The sequence below is a fragment of the Micromys minutus genome, assembly GCF_963924665.1.
Source record: "Micromys minutus genome assembly, chromosome: 5".
NCBI classification, from domain to species: Eukaryota; Metazoa; Chordata; class Mammalia; order Rodentia; family Muridae; genus Micromys; species Micromys minutus.
In genome coordinates, this window is record NC_137974.1 from 76,139,446 (window position 1) to 76,161,579 (window position 22,134).

A 22,134-nucleotide genomic window follows, 5' to 3' on the forward strand; every position below is an offset into this window, starting at 1 on the left:
ACTGCCTTCAGGCTGACGCAGACTCATACAAACATACAGCCAGGAGACCCAGGGAGCATGAAGTAGAGTTCAAATCTAAATTATTGATGACTTGGAGTTAATCACTAATGTGTTTAATCCATGCAATGTTATAATATCTAGTCAAACAAATAGAAATAAACAAGCAATTTCTAAATAACAGGTCATTCTCCTATGTATTTTATATGGATATAACCTGTGGAGTATAGTTATATTAAATCAATGGATTTTAGTTGCTCTAACCCAAAAAACAACCAAAAGTAGATAACTCTGTTAGCTGATGGTAATGTTGATTTGTTTCTCTATAGAACATGTTTAACAATGTATATGCATCTCATAATATCAGGTCTTATAAATAATTTGGAGACTATGATGCTTTTTGAAAAATCAGGAACAAATTGAGGTTTCTATTATGATATCCATGTGCTACTAAATAATATGTACATAGTCTTTTACAGTGTTTTATGGAGTGGGTCAGAGATGGAGATATGAGGGAGATGGAACTGTTTAAGGACATGTAAATACAACATGCTACATGTATTATAAGACATGCACAGGGATGGAGAGATGGCTCAGTAGTTAAGAGCACTGACTGCTTTTCCAGAGGTCCTGAGTTCAAATCCCAGCAACCACATGGTGGCTCACAACCATCTGTAATGAGATCTGATGCCCTCTTCTGGTGTGTCTGAAGACAGCTACAGTGTGCTCACATGTAATAAATAAATACATCTTTAAAAACACGCACAAATGTGTGACTGTATAAAAACATACAAATAAAAATGCAGAATGAACATGCCAGTCAGTTGTTCGAAGCAAAGGATGGGATGGGGTGGTGAGGATAGCCATGAGCTAAGTTCTATAAAGTAAGTCTTAATGAAGGAGTCTACCAATTTCCATAAATATTTTGTGAGGAAAAACATTTTCAGACAGTTTGATGATCTTTTGTAGAACAGAAAATGAAATTTCAACAATGATACATCTGGTCCTGGCTGAAATGAAGCAGGAAAACTGTCTGTTGTCCTTCTTTCTAACTTAACCTGAAGAAGAGAACAGAAACTATATATTCACTCGGTTGGATAGGGAATTAAAAGGGAAAAATTACAGGAGGATTGTGGTTGAAATTAAAGGAGGGCGGGCACAAGATAAGACAAGGCCTGTGACTGGCAGTAAAAAGTAAGGTGGGGACAGAGTTTTGGAATGGGGAGAGAAGCCAGGAGAGGAGAAAAGGCAAGATGAAGGAGAACAAGGAGGATTAACCTCCAAGTGACTTTAATTAACCACAAGTAGCTTTGAATATCTTATAAGGGATGGATTATTATAGGAAAGTTTGTTTTGTCTAGGTGGACAAATTATATCTTGTCAATTGGATCTGAGTTTATCATGTGGACGTTTTGTGGAATGTAAATTACTGAGATAAATATGAAAGTTAATTTACAAGTTTCTAGAGTTTTGAGTTTTTTTCCGGGCTGATGGGAATTGTGATGGTGACCTCAGGGGGCGGTTGTTGGGAGTGTGGGCAGAGTTTGTGACAGAGAGCAAGCTGAGAGAGAACAGCCATGGCTTGTGGCTAACAGTGGGGGCAGAGAGACCACCGGGAACAGAGAATAGCTGGCGTGGCGCCACACTGGAACCGGTTGTTGTTTTTTTAATATTTACCTCTTACAGAAGATGGGAGAAAGAGCCGAGAAACAAAGATGAGAAACAATGAGAAATGCAAACTGTAGCTCAGCTAGGTAAGAAGATTAAATCAAACCAACCTGTGCTTTATCCGGGACACTATTTGCATTTTCTGAGTTCACTGTCTCCGTTCGTTTCCTCTTTCTTTTTCTAAGAACTTGGTTGTCGGTGACGTCATCTGTCTGCAAGACCTTCTGCATTTTCTCAATTAGTCAGCCAAGGCTTTCCCAAACCCTTGAAGGCAGAAACGCCCATGTAGGTGCTGCCGTTCTGCATGCGGTTCAGTTCGCGCTTCTCCTTAAAAACAAAAACAAAACAGAAGGCGCCTCAGCCTGCTGCCTGCTCACGTGCTCTCGATCCCATTGTTTTTCTCACTGGCCAACTTCGAGCACATTTTTACTTGACTCAAAAACCTTTAGTTCGGTGCTGGAGAGATGGCTCAGCGGGTTAAGAGCACTGACTGTTCTTCCAGAGGTCCTGAGTTCAACTCCTACCAAGCACATGGTGGCTCACAACCATCTGTAATGGGATCTGATGTCTTCTTCTGGCGTGTCTGAAGACAGTGACAGTGTACTCACATACATTAAATAAATAGATCTTAAAAGGAAAAAAAAGAATCTATTGTAACACGAGGGACTTATACATAGTAGGCAGGCTGTACTTTATAAAACAAACAGAACAATAGAACCCTTCAGCTTTGCTCTACCACCCTCAAGCTGCGTATGTTGTCAGATACAGCTGGTTGGCTTTAAAAATGTCAAACAGTGTAAGAAGAATTTCCACCTGTTGTTTTTGTCAAGTAGCCATGAAGAATCTACAGGTTTTAAAGATTATAGGTGTATAAAAACATTATCACACAGAACTGAAGTTATGTACTTCTAAGAAAATATATTAATAATAAATAGTCAACAACACCAGGATCAAAGGTGAAAATATTCCCAGGAGATCAATAAGTATTGCTTTAAAAGGTGTTTTCCCTTCCTCAAAACTCTGAGGTCTTACGGTAGGAGGTTCCCCTTGTGGCAAACTACCTGATTCTATCGGTTGGGTTACAGTGACGACATTTAACCTTGGTTATGTGTAGCTGATGAGACATATTAGGTCTTATTTAATCTTCAGAGTATCTGCTTTAATTGGTTTGTTTTCATAAGGATTTAATTATAAATAATAAAACCAAAGTCAGTTCGAGCATATGAATCTTCATGAAATATACAGAATATTGAGCAAACAGTAATATTTTGCTTCTTATGAAATTACGATAAATATATTAGCAAATACACTACTCAAAAATTTTCATTCATAAAGTTCATAATAAAACGCCGGAGTGCAGCTTTTTAGAAGTTCTACTAAAGCGACAAGTGAACTTTTCAAGCTAACATTATAGTTGGATATAGTGGTCACACCTGCAATCCTAGCACTTCAAAGATGAAGGCAGAAGGGTTTCACGTTCAAGGCCAGCCTGGTGACACCGTAAAATGCATTTTCTAAATTCCAAAACAGAATAAGTAAAAAAGTGGATAGCACTTAGCTTAGTTGGGGTTCAAATGGGATGTTTGCTTTCATAAAAATAATTTCAAATGTTATACGTGTTTTTGTATGCATGCGTACGTGTGTGTGTGTGTGTGTGTGTGTGTGTGTGTGTGTGTTCAGAGGCATAAATGCCATAGTTGCTGAGTTCAAGGGCTTAAACACAGGTTTCAGAGCTCATGCGGTTATTTGGTTTATTGATGTCTGACATGCTGACTGGGCTGAGATGGGCTCTTTCTGTAGCATTTAACTTGTATCTCTGATGTCTGGGGAGATACAACATATTTTCCGTGTGTTTAATGGCACATTTATTCTTTTGATTTCCCTCATTGTTGATGAGTCTGTTTGGCTTCTTGTTTGAATTTTGAGGAACATTGTGCTGCTGACTCTGTAGGTTACTGTTGGTTGACAGCCATTTTCACAATATTAACACCGCACAGAGAGGTTCTTCTCTGGCCTGACCTGTCCAGTCTTCTAAATGCCTAGCCTCCTAAGTGCTGGCTTTACAGTGTGAGCCACCAAGGGCAAATACTCACCTTTTGTGCAAGCCCGTAAAGAAAGTTTACATTTACATATTTCTTCTTTCGAGATACCTTTCACGGTATATGACGCTGGTGTATGTTGATACCAACCTACGAAGCTAATGAAAATTTAAATTGAGAACAGGTTAAGGAGAAGTTCCTTCGTGGGTGACTAAAATGGATTTTGACAAAGGGGAAAAAGAAAGAGTGCTTCCAGACTCATTTGTTGAAGCCAGCATTGCCACAGTCAAGGCTGAACCAGATAAAGAAACCACAAAAGTCTTTCCAATTGGACAGAGGACAAAACTGTCAGCAAAATACTTGTAATGGAATTTAAGAATACAAATACATCAAGATCCTCCACCATGATGTCTACATCATTCCAGAGCTGTAGGGAACAGGTCCATGGATGTATATCAATAAGTTTAATTCAATATATAAGTGAACTCAGGAGAGAAAAGCACCTCGTTATTTCAACAGACATGAAAAAGGCATTTACTAACCCCCAGCCGCCCTTTCTGATGACTTCCCTGTGGAGACTGGGTACAGAGGAAATATACTTCAACACAGTAAACGCCATCACAAGCTGGTAGCCAACAGTCTGCTAAATGGAGAATAACCCCAAGTATTTCTATTAAAATTAGACAAGAATGTCCATTCATTTTACTCTCTTTGTCCATTCACTTTACTCCCTTTTATTACGGTGTTTGAAGTGTTCGCTACAGCAATAACAAAAGGGGAAGGAATAAAAGGGGCTGTAAAAAGAAGAAATCAAAGTGCCCTTCCTTGCAGGTACTATGATGTTATATGCAAGAGATCCTAAAGACTCCCCCAGACAACCACGGCTGGCTAGCATGTTCAGAAAAAGCCACAGGTACAAAGTTACTATAAAAAGATTATCCCGGATCTCTGCTCCTCCCTGTTCCAGAGACAGTGCAGCTTCTCGTGCAGTGTCAGCCTCGTCCCTTAGACAAGATGGTGAAGGTCGGTGTGAACAGATGTGGCCGTATTGGGCATGCCTTCTGCTCTGGATCTAGTTGTTGCCATCAACAACCCCTTCAGTGACCTCAACTACATGGTCTACATGTTCCAGTGTGACTCTACCTGTGGCAAATTCAGTGGCACAGTCAAGGCTGAGAATGGGAAGCTTGTCATCAATGGGAAGCCCATCACCATCCTCCAGGAGTGAGGCCCCTCTAACATCAAATGGGGTGATGCTGGTGATGACTATGTTGTGGAGTCTACTGGTGTCTTCACCACCATGGAGAAGGCTGAGGCCCACTTGAAGGGTGGGGCCAAAAGGGTCATCATCTCTGCCCCTTCGGCTGATGCCCCCATGTTTGTGATGGGTATGAACCATGAGAAATATGATAACTCACTCAAGATTGTCAGCAATGCATCCTGCACCACCAACTGCTTAGCCCCCCTTGGCTAAGGTCATCCATGACAACTTTGTCATCGTGGAAGGGCACATGACCACAGTCCATGCCATCACTGCCACTCAGAAGATTGTGGGTGGCCCCTCTGTGGCGTGATGGCCATGGGGCAACCCAGAACGTCATCCCTGTATCCACTAGTGCTGCCAAGGCTGTTTGTAAGGTCATCCCAGAGCTGAATGGGAAGCTCACTGGCATGGCCTCCTGTGTTCCCACTCTCATTGTATCTGCTGTGGATCTGACGTGCCACCTGGAGAAGCCTGCCAAGTATGATGACATCAAGAAGGTGGTGAAGCAGGCAGCTGAGGGTCCACTAAAGGGAATCCTGAGCTACACTGAGAACCAGGTTGTCTCCTGTGACTTCAACAGCAACTCCCACTTTTCCACCTTTGATGCCGGAGCTGGTATCACTCTCAATGACAACTTTGTGAAGCTCATTTCCTGGTATGACAATGAATATCGCTACAGCAACAGGGTGGTGGACCTCATGGAACATGGCCCCTAAGGAGTAAGAAACCCTGGACCACCCACCCCCCAGCAAGGAGACTGAGAACAAGAAAGAGGCCCTCAGTTGCTGAGGAGTCCCATCCCAACTTGGCCCCCAATACTGAGCATCTCCCTCACAATTTCCATCCCCAACCCTCATAATAATAGGAGGGGCCTAGGACGCCCTCCCCTACTCTTTTGAATACCATCAATAAAGTTCCGATACACCCACACATATAAAAAAAAAAGGCTTATCCCAAGGACAAACATTCCAATAAAGAAATTGGGGGAAAATCCTATTCTTAATAGCACAAACTAGCAACAACAAAAACTCCATTGGATGGTGGTAGACACACCTTTAATTTCAGCACTCAGGAGGCAGGAGGATTTCTGTAAGTTTGAAGCCAGCCTGGTCTGTAGAGTTGCAGGCCAGCCAGGGCAACACAATAACAACAAAAAGAAAAAAAAAAAAAACATTTCTTGAAAAACCAAACCAAACCAAATCAAACTAAACCCTTGCCTTGGAATAAACTTAACCAGGGAAACCTTTACAAGTAAAGTTTAAAATATCAAAGAAAAGGATTGAGAAAGGCAAAGTTGGGAAGACATCCCATGCTCAGAAGTTAGAAGAATTTATATTGGGAAATGGACATTTTGCGAAAAGCAATCTAAAGATTCAATGCAATTCCATTCAAATTGCAACTCTGTGGACTACAAAAATGGAACAATGGCCCAAAAAATTCCTATAGAAACAAAAATGGGAAAGCAATCCTAAAATCCAGGATGCTGCTAGTGGTGTTATCAGACCTGATGCAGAATAATAAAACCAGCACGGTGCTGGCACCAAAACAAACAACAACAAAACCAGATAAAAGACCATGGAGGTACAGCTCCTGGAGTTCTTACAAGGTGTCAAAAAACACACACTGGAGAAGAGACAGCATCTTCAGCAAATGGGGCTGGAAAAACTGAAAATCAGTATGTGGATGAATGAAAATTGATAACTCTACTCTCACCCTGGCCAAAACATCAATTCTAACTGGATCAGACACAATATAAAAGCTCAACACTCTAAAATCCTAGAGGAGGATGTAGGGATGCCCTATGAAGACACAGGTGTGAGCAAGAACTTCCTAAGAAGAACCCGTCACTTGGGGGGAAATGCTAACAACTGACCAGTGGTATTTCATAAAATGAAAGTTTCTGTACAACTCAGGACACGCAGTTCTGTTGAGAAGCTGAGCAGCCTACAGAATGGGAGGAAATATTTTCAGATTATATACATCAAACAAAGGGTTAGTACTTAGGCTCTTCGAGTGAATAAAAATCTAGCCATCAAGAAAACAGCCAAATAAAATCAATCTCCATAGTTGAACAAACAACATGAATGACCTGCCACACTGACTAAATCTTTAGGATCTTAAGTGTAAGTTGTAGCTGCAGATGGGGACCTGTGGCCCCCATTTTCATCTTAGCATTTTATCCCCTGCACCCACTTCCTTCATAGACTCTAGTCAGAATAACACCTGGGGTGCAGGTTCTTGGTCCACATCCAGGGACGGCTTCCTGTACCAGGAGAGCTGAGAGATGGTAATTATAGTTTTTCTTAGTTCTCTGTTTACTAAGGGTCTGCTTAGAAAGAGGTCGGGGAGGCACTGCGCTGTGGTATGACCGTGAGGAGAAGCTGTGGTCTAGTTTTGTTCCTGGAACCTGTCCTGCATTCTTCCTGAAATTAGGTAACTGGGGGCATAGTCATTCCAGTGGAGAGTGAAAGTAACCTCATGGTGATTTGAAAGACCCTACTTTCTGTCTGACCCTAAAAGAGCTGCTGGCTTTAGAAAGTTGGGATCAATCTTATCAAGTCTATGTGTTACATTTACTTATATATATATATATATATATATATATATATATATACACATACATACATACACACATACATACATATATCAGCACACAAAAGCAACTCTGAGATGCTGGTGGCAGTTAAAACAGTCCTATATGGTCACCAGAAATAAGCCATTCCTCATATCAAATGGGAGAAACTCCTTGTACCTCTTGCTGTGTTTGGACCCCTTTGCCTTGTTTTGTAGAGGTGAAGGGCCCCTTGATCATGTCCAAGTTTTTGTCTTTCACTGTCTGAATCATGTTCCAGATGCTTGACCCTACTGTGTGGGTTCAGAACTTGTTTGGGCATAATGATTAAGACTCTTTCCATATCAGTATAATAAAGAAGTGATATGCAATAAAAAGGAGGGGGGGCTGGAGAGATGACTCAGGGGTTAAGAGCACTGACTTCTCTTCCAGAGGTCCTGAGTTCAATTCCCAGCAACCACATGGTGGGCTCACAACCATCTATAGTGGAAGTCCTCTTCTGGTGTGTCTGAGGACAGCAACAGTGTATTCATATACATAAAATAAATAAATCTTAATAATATTAATAATAATAATAATAATAATAATAATAATAATAATAATAATAATAAAGAAAATAGGCTGAGCAAGCCAGGGGAAGCAAGCTAGTAAGTAACATCCCTCCATGGCCTCTGCATCAGCTCCTGCTTCCTGACCTGCTTGAATTCCAGTCTTCCTTTGGTGATAAAAAGCAATGTGGAAGTGTAAGCTGAATAAACCCTTTCCTCCTCAACTTGCTTCCTGGCCATGATGTTTGTGCAGGGATAGAAACCCTGACTAAGACAGAAGGGGTGAGAGTAATCAGAATATCTTTTATACCTGTATTAAATTATCAAAGAACAAGTTAAATCAGTATGAAGTGGGGAAAAATTATACCCACATTTATATAAGACTCTAATAATTAAGACATAGTTGCACTACCGAGTTCAGCAACCATTTCTTTTCTATGACACTCAGGCATAAGTAATAAAAGAAGAAAGAATATCATAAACTTAAAAAAATTCATTATCAATCACTAGGAGGGTAGGAATACCATCTGCAGCATATGAAAAAAAAATCCAATTTCTGCTTCTGACAAGGGATTACTAACCAAAGCTTACACAATACAGTTTGATTAAAAGATGGCCAACGGACTTAAAAGTATTTCTAAGTAGATATGATTTAGTTACTTGTTTTTTTTTGTTCTGAAAGAAACAGCTTAAAGATTACTCTGCCCTTCAGCTTGGAGGTGAAAGTAGAGCTGGCCTCGGGTTCTCAGTTTAGAAACGCTGCATCTTCTAGCTTGTTTCTATGTGCAAAGATTCTATAGCCTCCAATTTGCTGGAGATCAAATGTCTAAATACACAAGCTTGTGGAGAACACTTTTACATTCATGCCAATCACAGAGAGCTACAAATGACCAACAAAGGAAAAGGATAATACAGTTATATAATAACACCAAAAAGTTCTTATAAAAATGACCAACATCTGTAAGGAAGATGAGGACCACAAGGGGCTTCAGTGGATAAAGATGCTTGCCATTCCGCATGATGGCCCGAGTTTGATCCCGGAACCCAATGGCAGAGACGAGCAACTCCTACAAGTTATCCTCTGACCTTCACGTACGCCGTGACACATGCACCAATGCTCTCCCACACTATAAGTGGAACTCACGGTGAGACGCCACCAGCTACTCATTCGGATGGCAACTAACAGAAACCTAGATTCACGGGTGTTGGTGTGATGTGGAGAAACTGGGAACTTCCTGCCGGGGTGGTTGTGTAACACGGTGCTTGAAGAACGTGTGTGTTCCCACGTTTGCTTCAGCATCATTCACAGTAGCTGAAGGTACTCAGGTGTCTGTCACCAGGGGACCTGAGTGTGCATGTGCATTGGTTTTGAAACGCATTTCCTATGGATAGGGCATCATGGACGACCCTTCATGGTGTGTTCAAATGTAAAGTATATTGTAAGGAGTGAATGTGTACTGTTGGCATAGTCCACTATGGGGACTGCTCTGGTCCTGCCAGGAAGTATTTGTGAACCCCGAAAGACCACCAAGAGCCAATTCCAATGTAAAGGCATTAGGGTCTCTTTCCTTTTTTTTTTTTTTTTTTAAAGACTAGATAAATATTTGTTTGAAAGATTTATTCATTTGATGTATGTGAGTACACTGCAGCTGTCTTCAGACACACCAGAAGAGGGCATTGGATTCCATTACAGATGGTTGTGAGACACTGTGTGGTTGCTGGGAATTAAACTCAGGACCTCTGGAAGAGCAGTCAGTGCTCTTAATTGCTGAGCCCCATTAGGGTCTCTCTATTACAAGTTTGAGCTTGGACACCCTGACAATCCTGATACAGGAGGAAAGTGGAACCCTAAGCCTAGTTTTACACAAGCATTTACAGAGGTAAGAAGTGGGTGGCTAGCCTGGTTCACATCTGATTGGGGGGGAGCATTATGGCCTTTAACATAATTGGCTGGTTCTGGGAACCAAACCACAAATTTATCTTCTTAGTTATTCCTGACTGGTGGTTGTTATGAAGTGACATGTCAGGGGCAACCTTGTAACCCGTGGGTGCAGATTTGTTGGGGAATAAACCTGGAAGCTGATGCTAGGTACCAGCCTGTTAACTTGAGATCAACCTTAGGTCGTATTCTCTAAGATGGAGTCTGAACCCAAAGGATGTGGTCTCTCACTCTTCTATAGAGACTGCTCCCTTCCAGAGCCTGCTCCTCCCCAGAGACTGCACCCCTCCAGAGACTGCACCCCTCCAGAGACTGCTCCCCTGTAGAGCCTACTCTCTTGCAGAGATGCTCCTACCTAGGCTGGGTAACCCTGTCTCCTTATTCATCTGAATGCAGTAACCTTGCTTCCCTGTTCAACTGTACATAATAAACGAGCTGAGTTTCTGGGCTGCTGTGGTTTCACCATCAGAGAGCCTAGACCCTCTGATCCCAGCTCCTCCCTCATGTCGGTGTGTATGCCATTTTCTTAGTGTCTGTCCTTGCTTAGTCCCCCTTTCTCAGTCCCTAGATCCACACAGAGCACAGCAGTGTCTCCTGCAGTCTAGTGTGTCAAAAGCCTGAGTGGTAGCACGATTTGGGGTTGCTTTGCACATTTTAAGAGCTAGGAACCATATAGAATAGTGGTTCTCAGTCTGTGACACTTGTGAGGAGGTGGGGTGTCAAGCGATACTTTCACAGAAGTCGCCTAAGACCATCAGAAATATCAGATAATTACATCATGATTCATAACAGTAGCATAATTACAGTTATGGAGTAGCAATGAAAATAATTTTATGGTCAGGGGGTCACAAACAATGAGGAAGTATATTAAAGGGTCACAGTATTAGGACTGGTTCGAACCACTGCTCTGAGGGAAGTAGGTCACTGGGAAGCGTTGGTTCCAGTGCTTGTCTGCCTTGACTTTCTCTACCGCTTGCTCTCACTGCCAAGACTATCTGTTCGAATACAGAAGCTAAGCAGCCATGGGACAGGCACCCCAAAACCAAGAGCTGAAATATATTCTTGCTCCATTAAGTTCTTTATATTAGAAATCTGGTCACAGCAGTGTAATAGTAATGCTCGTAAGGAAATTGGTTTCTCCAAATACAAATACAACATGGTTTCGTTCATATAAGGTACACAGCAGAAAGTAGGACAGACACTAAGTAGAAGGGGCTGGGAAAGTGGGGTGACTGGAAATTACTGCATGGGTACAGAGTCTGAGTCTGCAAGTTGGAGCTAGATGATGATGATGAATATGGATTCATATATATATATGTATATGCATATATATGCATACATACATGAATCTCTGCAGGGGAGCAGGCTCTGTAGGAGACCAGGCTCTGTAGAGAGCATACGTGCATATATATTCATATATGCATATATGTATGTATATATGTGAATATATATTCATAGTACATATTTATTAATACACATTCATAGTATCTATTATGAATATATTTACTACTACTGATTTATACAGTTACATATTGTAGAGATGGCAACTTTCGTTAGTGCACACTTTAAGCTTTTGATTTAATTTCACCTTGTATATTTTGTCTGCTTGTAAGTCTATGCACCAGGTGCATGGCTAGTGACTTCACTGGTCAAAGAGGGTACTGGGTCCCCTGGAACAGGAGTTGAGAGCCACGGGCTGCCATGTGGGTGCTGGAATCAAACCCAGGTCCTCTGTAAGAACAGCCAGTGCTCTTCACTGCTGAGCCATCTCCCCAGCCCTGTTAATGTGCACTTATCACAAGAAAAAGCAGAAACAGTTTAACCTACAAGAACACAGCCTTTGCCTTGTCTTACAGGGACTGCGGTAGAGTCCTAATTAAAAAGCAACATGGGAGAGATGAAGCAGGAAGTTTGGGTGAAGACCAGCCCACTGACAGATGCTGACAACAGGAGTCTTAAAGCCTTAACCTGGACAGGCGCGCGCGCGCGCACACACACACACACACACACACACACACACACACCTGACAGTGAGGACATCTATCCACTATGACACTTGTTCAGCATCTGTCTGACCAGCGTCTCCTCAGTCTTTGACTGGTACAAGCACCGTTCTTAAGCTGTCACAGGGTATTGTTTTAAGACACTTTACACGATTCTTCCCCCTTTACCTGGCAGGAACGTCCCCCTGGGCTCACTCTCCTGTACACACTCACACGTTTATCAGTTTATCATCACACGTGTATTCCCACGGTAGCATTGCTCAGTTCCCCACAAAGCTTAAGGCATCCTTAGAGAACATATTATTGTCACTTAGCTGAACCAATTAAACCGTAACCACAGTAATGCCCAAGACAGGGCTCTATGAACAATGTAAGCCAGTGGCTTTCAAACATTTTCCCCCTGCGTGTTATAGGAAAAATACAGTTTATGGAGGGGAGTGAACAAAAATCAGTATTATCTCAGTTTGGAATTCATGCACATGTATACACTCATGGTGTGTGCTCACAGGGAGGTAAAAACCTCCGAGACACACTTATCTTTACTAAACACTGTATTTCACTTTCTCAAAAATACTAATTGGAACACAGTAAGGCTGATTTTTCACCATCGTCTTAGTTTGCTTTCTGTTGCTGTGATAAACACCATGATCGAAGTCACTTGGGAGGAGAAGAAGGTTTTTTTTCATCTTTAACCAACCGGGACAAGGATCTTCAAATGTCTCATAACCTGTAGTTGACAGTAATAACCTACAAGATAACCAAATTATTTTAAAAACATTACATAAAGGATAAGACAGAAGGGAGGGTTTGCAATATGAAAGCAAATGTAGTTACAGAAGTGAATTTTCAGCACAGCTTTTGTCTCCATTTAGGAAATCAATGACATAGTTAATACGTGGGATCAAAAGCTACTTGAAATTCGGAGAAATAAGAGTTATTGAAGAGAAGGAAACTAGATGAATCATCAAAGCACAATTCAGTTCTCTCACCTTTGTAATAAAACATCTCCATTATAAATTTTATAAAAGCTCCTCGGGCCGAGCAAGATGCCCAAAGGAAAGGAAGCCATGGGGAAGAAGAAGCAGGGGGCCAAAACGGTGGTCAATCCTTTGTTTGAGAAAAGGCCCAAGAACGTCAGCATTGGGCAGGACATCCAACCCAAAAGAGATCTAACACGCTTTGTCAAATGGCCACGCTACACCAGGCTGCAGAGGCAAAGAGCCATCCTCTATAAGCGGCTCAAAGTACCTCCTGCCATTAACCAGTCCACCTAGGCCCTGGACAGGCAAACAGCTACTCATCTGCTGAAGCTGCCCACAAGTACAGGCCAGAGACAAAGCAAGAGAAGAAGCAAAGGCTACTGGCCTGTGCTAAGAAAGCTGCTGGCATAGAGGACGTCTCAGCTAAGAGACCACCTGTCCTCTGAGCAGGAATCAATACAGTCACCACCTTGGTGGAGAACAAGAAGGCTCAGCTGGTGGTGATTGCCCATGATGTAGACCCCATTGAGCTGGTGGTTTTCCTGCCTGCCCTGTGTCGAAAGATGGGGGTGCCCTCCTGTATCAGGGGAAAGGCCAGGCTGGGGCGCCTGGTCCACAGGAAGACATACACCACTGTTGCCTTCACAAAGGTTAACTCAGAAGTTAAAGGTGCTCTGGCTAAGCTGGTGGAAGCTATCAGGACCAATTATAATGACAGATACGACGAGATCCGCCGCCACTGGGGAGGCAACGTTCTGGGTCCTAAGTCTGTGGCTCGCATTGCCAAGCTGGAAAAGGCAAAGGCTAAAGAACTCGCCACTAAACTGGGTTAAATGTACACTAAGTCTTCTGTACATAACTATAATTATAAAATTATCTTCCATCTATAAAATAAAAATAAATTCCATAAAGATGTGAGAAGAGAGCACACCGCACTGTATACACCTGAGCTGCACACCGTTCCCTTGCCACACTCCGGTTGGACGGTGAGCTGCATACTCTTCCCATGGGAATCTCAAAGTGTTCTGAAATGGTAGAATGGCGTTCTATACATCCCATGGCTAGTGTAGCTCTGAAAATGGATTTCTAGTTTTAGCCCAGACTTTTAACAAAGTAAGACATGAAGGAGAGGAATGTTTCCTACGACTGTGAAAAAGCCGTAATTTACTAGAGGGAGAGAGAGACCAAGATAGGAAGGATTCCAACTGGGTGCTCTTAGAGCGCTCCAATTACAGCAGTAATTCCAGAGTAAAAAATCAAAACAAAATAAAAAAACCACAAGCACAAAGTTTTCAGTGCTTGACTTCTGCAGGGAGAGTAGGTTCTACCACTCTCCACTAGGGGGCAGCACAACCTGCTCTTACTTCATATTTAAGCAGCATCAAATACATTAAAAATTCTTAAGTAGTTGCTATGTTCTGAATAAAAGATGCCTAATACAACATGCATACATGTGATATAAATACCCCCTCACACACGTAGTCAGAGAAAGACTTGTGGGAGGAAGTCAATTCTTTCCTTCCACCATATTGGTTCTGAGTATTGAACTCAGCCTGGCAGGCTTGGCCACAAGCATCTTCACCCACTGAGCCATCTTACGAGCTCTCACTATGCTTCCAACATGCTGCCAAACTATGACGTCATTATTTGGAGAAGACGGGTAAGCGAAAATCACTAGGTATGTTTGTGGGACTATAGGCTTGAATCATTTTAAGCTTTCTATGACGGGAGAGACACTCTGATTAGAGTCTGTAGATGCATTTTTATTGAGATCACATTAGAGTCTATACAGAGATGTCAAGCCTTGTCCTAAGTGTAGCCATTACTTAGAAAAAAGACTTCCTATAGCTCATTGCATGATACTACCAGCTATTCCCAACAGTGTAAGAATAAGCCCACAGCTAGAAAGCATTTGCGTTCTCTCCTATGTACGTGTGTGCAATCGTGTGTGTGTGTGTGTGTGTGTGTGTGTGTAATGTGTATGAATATACATAACTGCAGTAAGCATTTCCTCTTCATTACCGTGTTTAATCCCTCTGGAATACACGAGAAAGGATATTTACACTTTAAGAATGACCGCATTGAGATCCGAGGTAGTCCCTGACAAAGGCCCTCGGCTGCTGACGTGCAAGCAAACTAAAGACTTTCATCAGCAGCTTTCTGATAGGCTATCAGTGTCAGGAACTACTACCCCAGAAGGGCCTCCTGGTGCTACTCTGGTTCCAGCCTCTCTGAGCCAGGAGTCCTGAAACGCTCAAGCGTTTGTGTGACTGAGTTTCCACCCTGACATGAGGGCTGGGAACCCCCTGTCCTGCCAGATCCCATCCCAACCCTCTCTTGCTCTGGTAAGTTTGGAGGCTGAAGCATTAAGCTAGCCCTGCCGTCCTCTGCGGAGCTGAGTTTAGCTAGTGGAATTCCAGGGAGCAGCGAAGGGGGAGGGAAGACGGCCAATCAGGAGAATGTATTTCTAGGGCCCCGTTCCGTGGAACTGCTTCATATTTCGGGGTAATCTTGTGTCTATGAGCCTCTCTTGACTCAGTGGGATAGCTGCCATCTTTGCTCCCCCTTTGTCCAGGGCTGGTGCCATGCCCACAGTGACTAGCCCTGTGGAGTAACAGTCTACTCGGCGTTTCTTGGTCTTTAGTCCGGAACGTCTGAAAGACTTGCCTATATTGAAACGTCCTAGTTCTAATGAACTGGGACAACGGGGTAGGGATCCTTCACCTTCTGGCTGCCTGGGTGTCTATTTACTTCCAGCCCCTATATCCTTTCTGTTGCCATCCCTCTCTGTGTGGCCATCTGCGAACAACAGTATCAACAGAGAGCCTTGGCCAATACTCTTACTTACTGCAGTACCATTGCTGGGTTGAATAAGGCTAGTTTTTCTGCTTTCCACATTCTGGCGTGACCTGGCTTCTGCACTAAGCGCTCAGCGGCGAGTCTTTGTCTCCTTCACACGGTGAACCTGGTTTACCTTCATCGTGACCTTCATTTTGTTGCCAACAGAAGTTCAGCAGCTGTGAGTGAAGCCACTGGAAAGTTTGGTTAAGCAACTTGGGGAAAACTCTGAGTGAAGTTTTCCAAATTTTTTTTTCTAAGAAATACCAGATTTTGCTGTTCTTGTTACTGCTCACCTCCTAATACTTAGGTGAGAGACTCCTCCATCCACCAATGGCATAGATGTGGAGTTGAGTCTCTAAGAAGAGTAAATTCAACAGAATTCTCTAAGTACACTGTTGCTGTTTTCAGACACACCAGAAGAGGGCATCGGATCCCATTACAGATGCTTGTGAGCCACCATGTGGTTGCTGGGAATTGAACTCAGGACCTCTGGAAGAGCAGTCAGTGCTCTTAACCACGGAGCCATCCCTCCAGCCCCATGTTTATGTTTAATTATGTAGAACATTTTATTCATCCTGCAAGTTCAGAGTACAGTATGACAATTATGTTTTTTTTTCTTAAAGTAAGTGTATTCTACAACTTTGATGACTTTTAAATCAATTTTTAATTTGCTGATGTAATAATTTTGACACCAGAATCAGTGCCGATGCATCAAAACAAGGAGTAACTCAACTCTTAAACATGAATTTATCTAATCAATGAGACATGAAAGGGCAGACGGGTTATCTTTGAAATTGGTATCCTGTACGGATAACATCCACTAATGAAATAACTGGTTCCCATTGACCAGTGTCTCCATTCATTTTGTGCTTTCTCTACTGTCATATTTTGTGTCTAAACATTTATTTCAGACGATTACTTAATAAATCATTTTAAGTGGTTTTCTACCACCAGTAATTCCTCTTCTTAACTTAATATTCACGCCACCTCTGAGGTGACATTGCAATTAAAATATCATGTACAATGATGAGTTACATTTTACATTCTAGCAAGTTATTTCCCTGCCTCCTAAGTATCTGTCATTAAAAAACATAGACTCACAAAAAGTATATCCGTACATATTTGCCAGTGGAGCATTCCACTATCAATGCACTCCTCAGAACAGTGAAATAGGAGAGAAAGTCAGGAGGGAGTGCTTTCTGACAGGAGTCCTGGAGAGGCTGCTACAGCTTGTCACAACCAGAACCAGAAAAAGTCACAAGTGGAAAGCAAGAGAACGGTTGCTTTCGCATACCCATGGGGTCTCACATTTCTCCCTCAACTGAGCACAGCGATAGAAGATGTCTGGGAAAAGCTTGCATCTTGATTGAATACTTGTAGATAGATGTTTCTCTGGCTTTTATTCCCTACTTAGGAATACAATTTGTAAAAAAAAAAAAAAAAAAAACCAAAACAAAACAAAACAAATAAAAAAAAAAAAACCCAAAACCTGAAAACCAACCAACCAACCAACCATCCAAACAAACAAACAAACAAAAACCAAACTAAAACAACCATTAGTATGACTGTCGTACCGAAATGTTTACGAAATAAAGACAGGAAAGAACCATATTTGCTACACAGTGTAAGTAATCAAGAGCTGATTTGAAGTCCAAGGGAGGATGTGTAGGTTGTATGTCAATCGTATGGTGTTTGCAGGAGACACTTGAGCCTCTGTGAGGTTTGCTGTTCTAGTCCTCCTTAGAGATGATCAAAAGAAGCCAAAGGAGAAGAGGTGGATGCATCCAATCCCAGGAAGCCACACAAAAGCAAGGAAGAACAACAGATGGGACATCGAGGAAAGCAAACGGCCTAACCATGGGGGGAGGGGAGTTCTGGAGTGTCCAAGCCTCCCAGGTCTAATATTGAAACTTCACTTTTTAATGTAGAGTCAAAGTTCATGTGAGTGGTGTGAATCTTTCCGTCTAAACCTCTTGCAGACACACTTGACGATGCAGCAGGGCTGCACACAGTGTTATAAATAGCTTGTCCAACACCCAACCACTTGGATCAATAGCCCTGGCCCGGGGTAACCACTGTACTGTATGAAGTCTCTCTGTGCCTGTCGTCCATCTGTAGAATGGAGACAATAACTGTACCATGTTCTGGTGGACATCTCAGTTCATATTGACATTATACCATTTTAATTATTAACTGGAGGAAATAGGGCCAGATTCTTCTATCAGGTTAGATTAAACACGTATGAGTAGCAGGGAATCTTTAAAACAGCGGAGCCAGAAGAGACCTTCCAGAAGCAGCCCTGGTTAATGTCAGTGCCTATGATGCTTAGGACATGAAACTCAACTTCCTGTAAATAGGAAATTATCAGTGCTATTTTTTTTTAATGAAGAATAAATGGCAGCTGTTTTCCAAAATGGTTTTTGCCTGGTTCTTCTCAAGCTTCTTTAGGGGTTGGGGTGGGGATGGCCGTGTGTGTATGTGCTAGCTCAGACTTACCCAAGTGATGGAAACGGGGTAAGCATATGTATAGCCCAAGTTGTTGTCAGGACAGAATAAATGGATGGAAGGCATCAAGTAGCAGCAGAAGCAGAAAGCAGATACAACATAAGTGCTAACTATGGTCACAAGTAGCCAAACTGTCTGGATCAAGGTAGCCAGCCATTCAGCACGGAAAGATGCTACTGGTAGTACTTGCTCTCCCACGCCTCTGCCAGCCAACCTCCAGGATGCTATTGGTCCTCCCTTATAATCCAGGCACGGTTACTGAGGGGTTTATTTAGACATGTCTCTCAACACTAGTCTTCACCGCTGTAACAAAGTATCTGAAAAGTTCCACACAAGGAAGGGTTTCTTTTGGGTTGGTTTGAAAAAATGCAGTCCATCCTGGTGAGGAAGAAGTGACAGTGAGAACATAAGGTCACCTGGGAACAGAAGGTCGGAAAGCAGGGGACAAACGCTGGCTTTCATTTGACCTCTATTTTCCTTATTCATTCAGTCCTACACCCAGAACATGGCTGTTGTCATCTGAGTTCAGACCTTTCTTCTCCATTAAACCTCTTTGGGAACAGCTTGTCAAATGCACTGAGATGTGTCTTCCAGGCAACTCCAAATGTACTGAACTTGACAGGGAGGGTTGGCCTGAAACCTGCAATCCCACTGCTTCCTCCGTCTGAGTTCGGTGAGACTCCAAGAGTGCTCTCCCTACCGTGGGTCAGCTTGCTGCTGAGACTAGCTTACCCCGCAGTGGGTCAACAGGAAGTCTGAGATACTAATTGTTTCCCTGCAGGCTCCTCTCAAGGTGGATTCTTAACTGCTGACAGGTGGCCATGGGATTCTGCAGAAACATCTACCAGGCTTACAGGAGTCACAAGGTCCTTAGGGGACAAGGAGTCCCCTAAGTCTGTTTCTGTATGGGATGCATGAAGGTGGCCACTCTTCATGTACTGCAGGGGTGCAACCGTGCCCACTCCTCACCGATTAGATGGACGAAAGGGAACTTGGAGGAAACAGGACTTGTAAGACTGAGAAACAAGGGTACCTCAGGATACTAGACCCGAGAGGCTGGGCTGTGACCATCACATGATGAAATAAAAAGTCTCCTGGCAGAGTCTGTGACAGCATGTGGTTATGCTGATGAAATACCGGGACCTGGTGTCTGGGGCATATGATAGGGTGTCTAAAGAGTAAGAGCCGAGGTCCACAAAGATGCCGGAGCAGCATCTCAAGAGAGGACATTCTGTGGTGCTGCAATAGAAAGGCACGGGCTTGGTTCTTCACAGTGAAGAACCGTAAAGGCTTTGGGTAGAGCTATAGCTCAGTGGCAATGTGTCCACCTAGCACTGGAAAGGCCCTGGGTTCAATCCCCGGGACTGCAAATTACATATGTGTGTGTGATATATAGCATATATGACATATATATCTAGTACTTGGTAGCTGTGTGTGTGTGTGTATGTTTTATGTACACATGATATGTGTGTGATGTACACACACTCAGATTTCTGTAGTCTGAGAAGTGTCAGCCTGTGATGAGAGCCCTCTTGCTGCCTCACTTCATGGTACAAGAGAGAGAGTGAGAGGAGGAAGAAGCTGCCCATCTTTTAAGACAGGGGCGTTGACCTCACATAATCCTCTACAAAGGGTCTACTCAGATTTACATAGTAGCAATCAAATTTCTTCCTTTAAAATTTTTTATTTTATTTTATTTTAAGATTTATCTATTATACAGTGTTCTGTCTGCATATATACCTGTATGCCAGAAGAGGGCACTAAGATCCCACTACAGATGGTTGTGAGCCACAGTGAGGTTGCTGGGAATTGATCTCAGGACCTCTGGAAGAGCAGTCAGTACTCTAACCACTGAGCCACTTCTCCAGCCCATCCGTATACTTTCATAAGCTAACAATTTTAATTCATCCGTGAATCATCTATGGCAGCCCAGGCTGGCCTCGAACTTGTGATCCTCCTGCCTCTGCCTCCTTCAGCAAGTCCCACCACAACTGGCAGCGATCAAATTTCAACACACACTTCAGAAGGGACAAGTGTATAAGCTGTGGCATTCTGTCTCTGGTGGAAGGCTGAACATCCTGAGTAGGTGGAGCTGAGGTCACTCACCCCTCCCCCCATACAATCAGATCCACAGAAACTACCGGAAGAACTGCAGGCTGCGGAGCTCTTCTGCAGTAGAGCTATCAGAGAGCAAGGGCTGCCGCAGCTGCAGGTTTTGAAATGTAAACTCTCCTGTATTCTAAATCAGTAAGTTGGCTGTTTGTTTTCCTATTCTACTCCTCAAAGTATCTGGGACTACACAGACATTTTAATGAAATTTTCTTTCTGTCCTGAGGACTCTTGGGATAATCTTACATGAGGGTAATTTCAAAACCTCTGAAACTATGTGTTATTTTACTAATTTTTCATAATGATCATCACTCATGCTGTTTTCTTGGTACATAGTATTTCTTTTAAGAGATGCCAATCTTCCAGGCAATGAACAAATTATTGCAAAAGCATAAAAATACATAATGCAGAAAGCAAACTTTTAAAATTAATGCAAAAGCGCTAAGGATTTCAGGATAGGAACACTCTCTTCAAGGGGGGTGTAGCTTTATTTTCAGGAAGACATTAAATTAGTGACTACTAATCAATATTTTATTCATCTATAAAATGTATTATGCAACTATGAAATGTTACCTTTTCTTTCTCTTTTTTTATTTAGTTAATAATGTCAGAGCCAGGTGTGGCGGTACTTAGCTTTAATCCCGGCACTGGGGAGGCAGAGGCAAGTGGATCTGTGTGAGTTGAAAGCCATCCTGGTCTATGTAATGAGTTCCAATCCGGCTAGGGCTACACAGTGAGACCCTGTCTCAAACCAGCCAGCCAACCAACCAACAAGCAAACCAAAGAGAGAAAGGAAGAAAGAAAGAAAAATTAAAGAAAAAGAGAGCTATTTTGGATACCAGAAATCACATGACAAACTTCATCTTGAAGCCAGGAAATAATTTCAGTTTTCCAGTTCTTAAATTGTACATTCTTAGAAATGGAAGGAGTATTTTACAGCATCTGAACAATAACAGACTCTATGATTTGTGACTCTTAAAAGCTTCGTGATTCGATTTGTAAGAAGCTCTTAAAATTCTCACCAGCAGTTCCTACAACCGTGAGTAAATTTTCTGGCCAAATGACTCAGCATTTTGCTGCATGACTCAATCCTATACACCATGTGGAAGCTATATAAATGAGTTCTTGTTGCCTGTGGATAATAATTACTTCCTCAAAATCATCTGCGAATATTATGTCGTGGTTCCTGTATTCTGATGTTTTTAAGATACCAAACTTTGGATTTTTTTTTAACTTTGTAAGCTTAAACACAGTTTCCCTATGTAGTATTATTAGGGTCCCTAATGCTGTTAAAAGTACAATCTGAAGTGATCCTATTAGAAACACTTTCTCTCATAATGATGCCTTTATATTATTTTAAATGCTTTTACTATGGTAACACGCATACGAGGTTCTTCTGAGTGCATATTTGTGGAAAATGACATTTGACAATGCTGAAGGTGACAACTGTTTTCCTTTCCCAAACTTAACACATCGAGTCATTGTACCTGATTTTAGTGGCTAGAGATCACCAGGTAGCCAAGATTACACTGTCCACATTAGATTCTTCCAAATGATGTTACTTCTTTGCCTTTCACTATAAGCTCAGGTAACACTTCATCTAAGACAGGCAAATGACTCATCCCATGGGATTTGTGAACAATTTACTGCTAATGAGAGGAATTCTTAT

The 22,134-nt window shown here is 42.3% G+C and overlaps 1 protein-coding gene and 1 pseudogene across 2 annotated transcripts in view; one reads left to right on the forward strand and one right to left on the reverse strand.

The window, feature by feature from the left end:
- BEND6 (BEN domain containing 6) overlaps positions 1 to 22,134 on the reverse strand; it is a 54,000-nt gene that overhangs the window by 25,611 nt on the left and 6,255 nt on the right. Inside the window, exon 2 of the mRNA XM_080916738.1 lies at positions 1,776 to 1,992. Coding sequence (XP_080772864.1) covers positions 1,776 to 1,895 — 120 coding nt within the window. The 5' untranslated portion in view covers positions 1,896 to 1,992. The remainder of the gene's footprint in view (positions 1 to 1,775; positions 1,993 to 22,134) is intronic.
- On the forward strand, positions 13,077 to 13,843 carry LOC308421196 (large ribosomal subunit protein eL8-like; annotated as a pseudogene). The gene has a single exon. The product of its transcript is annotated as a large ribosomal subunit protein eL8-like (transcript).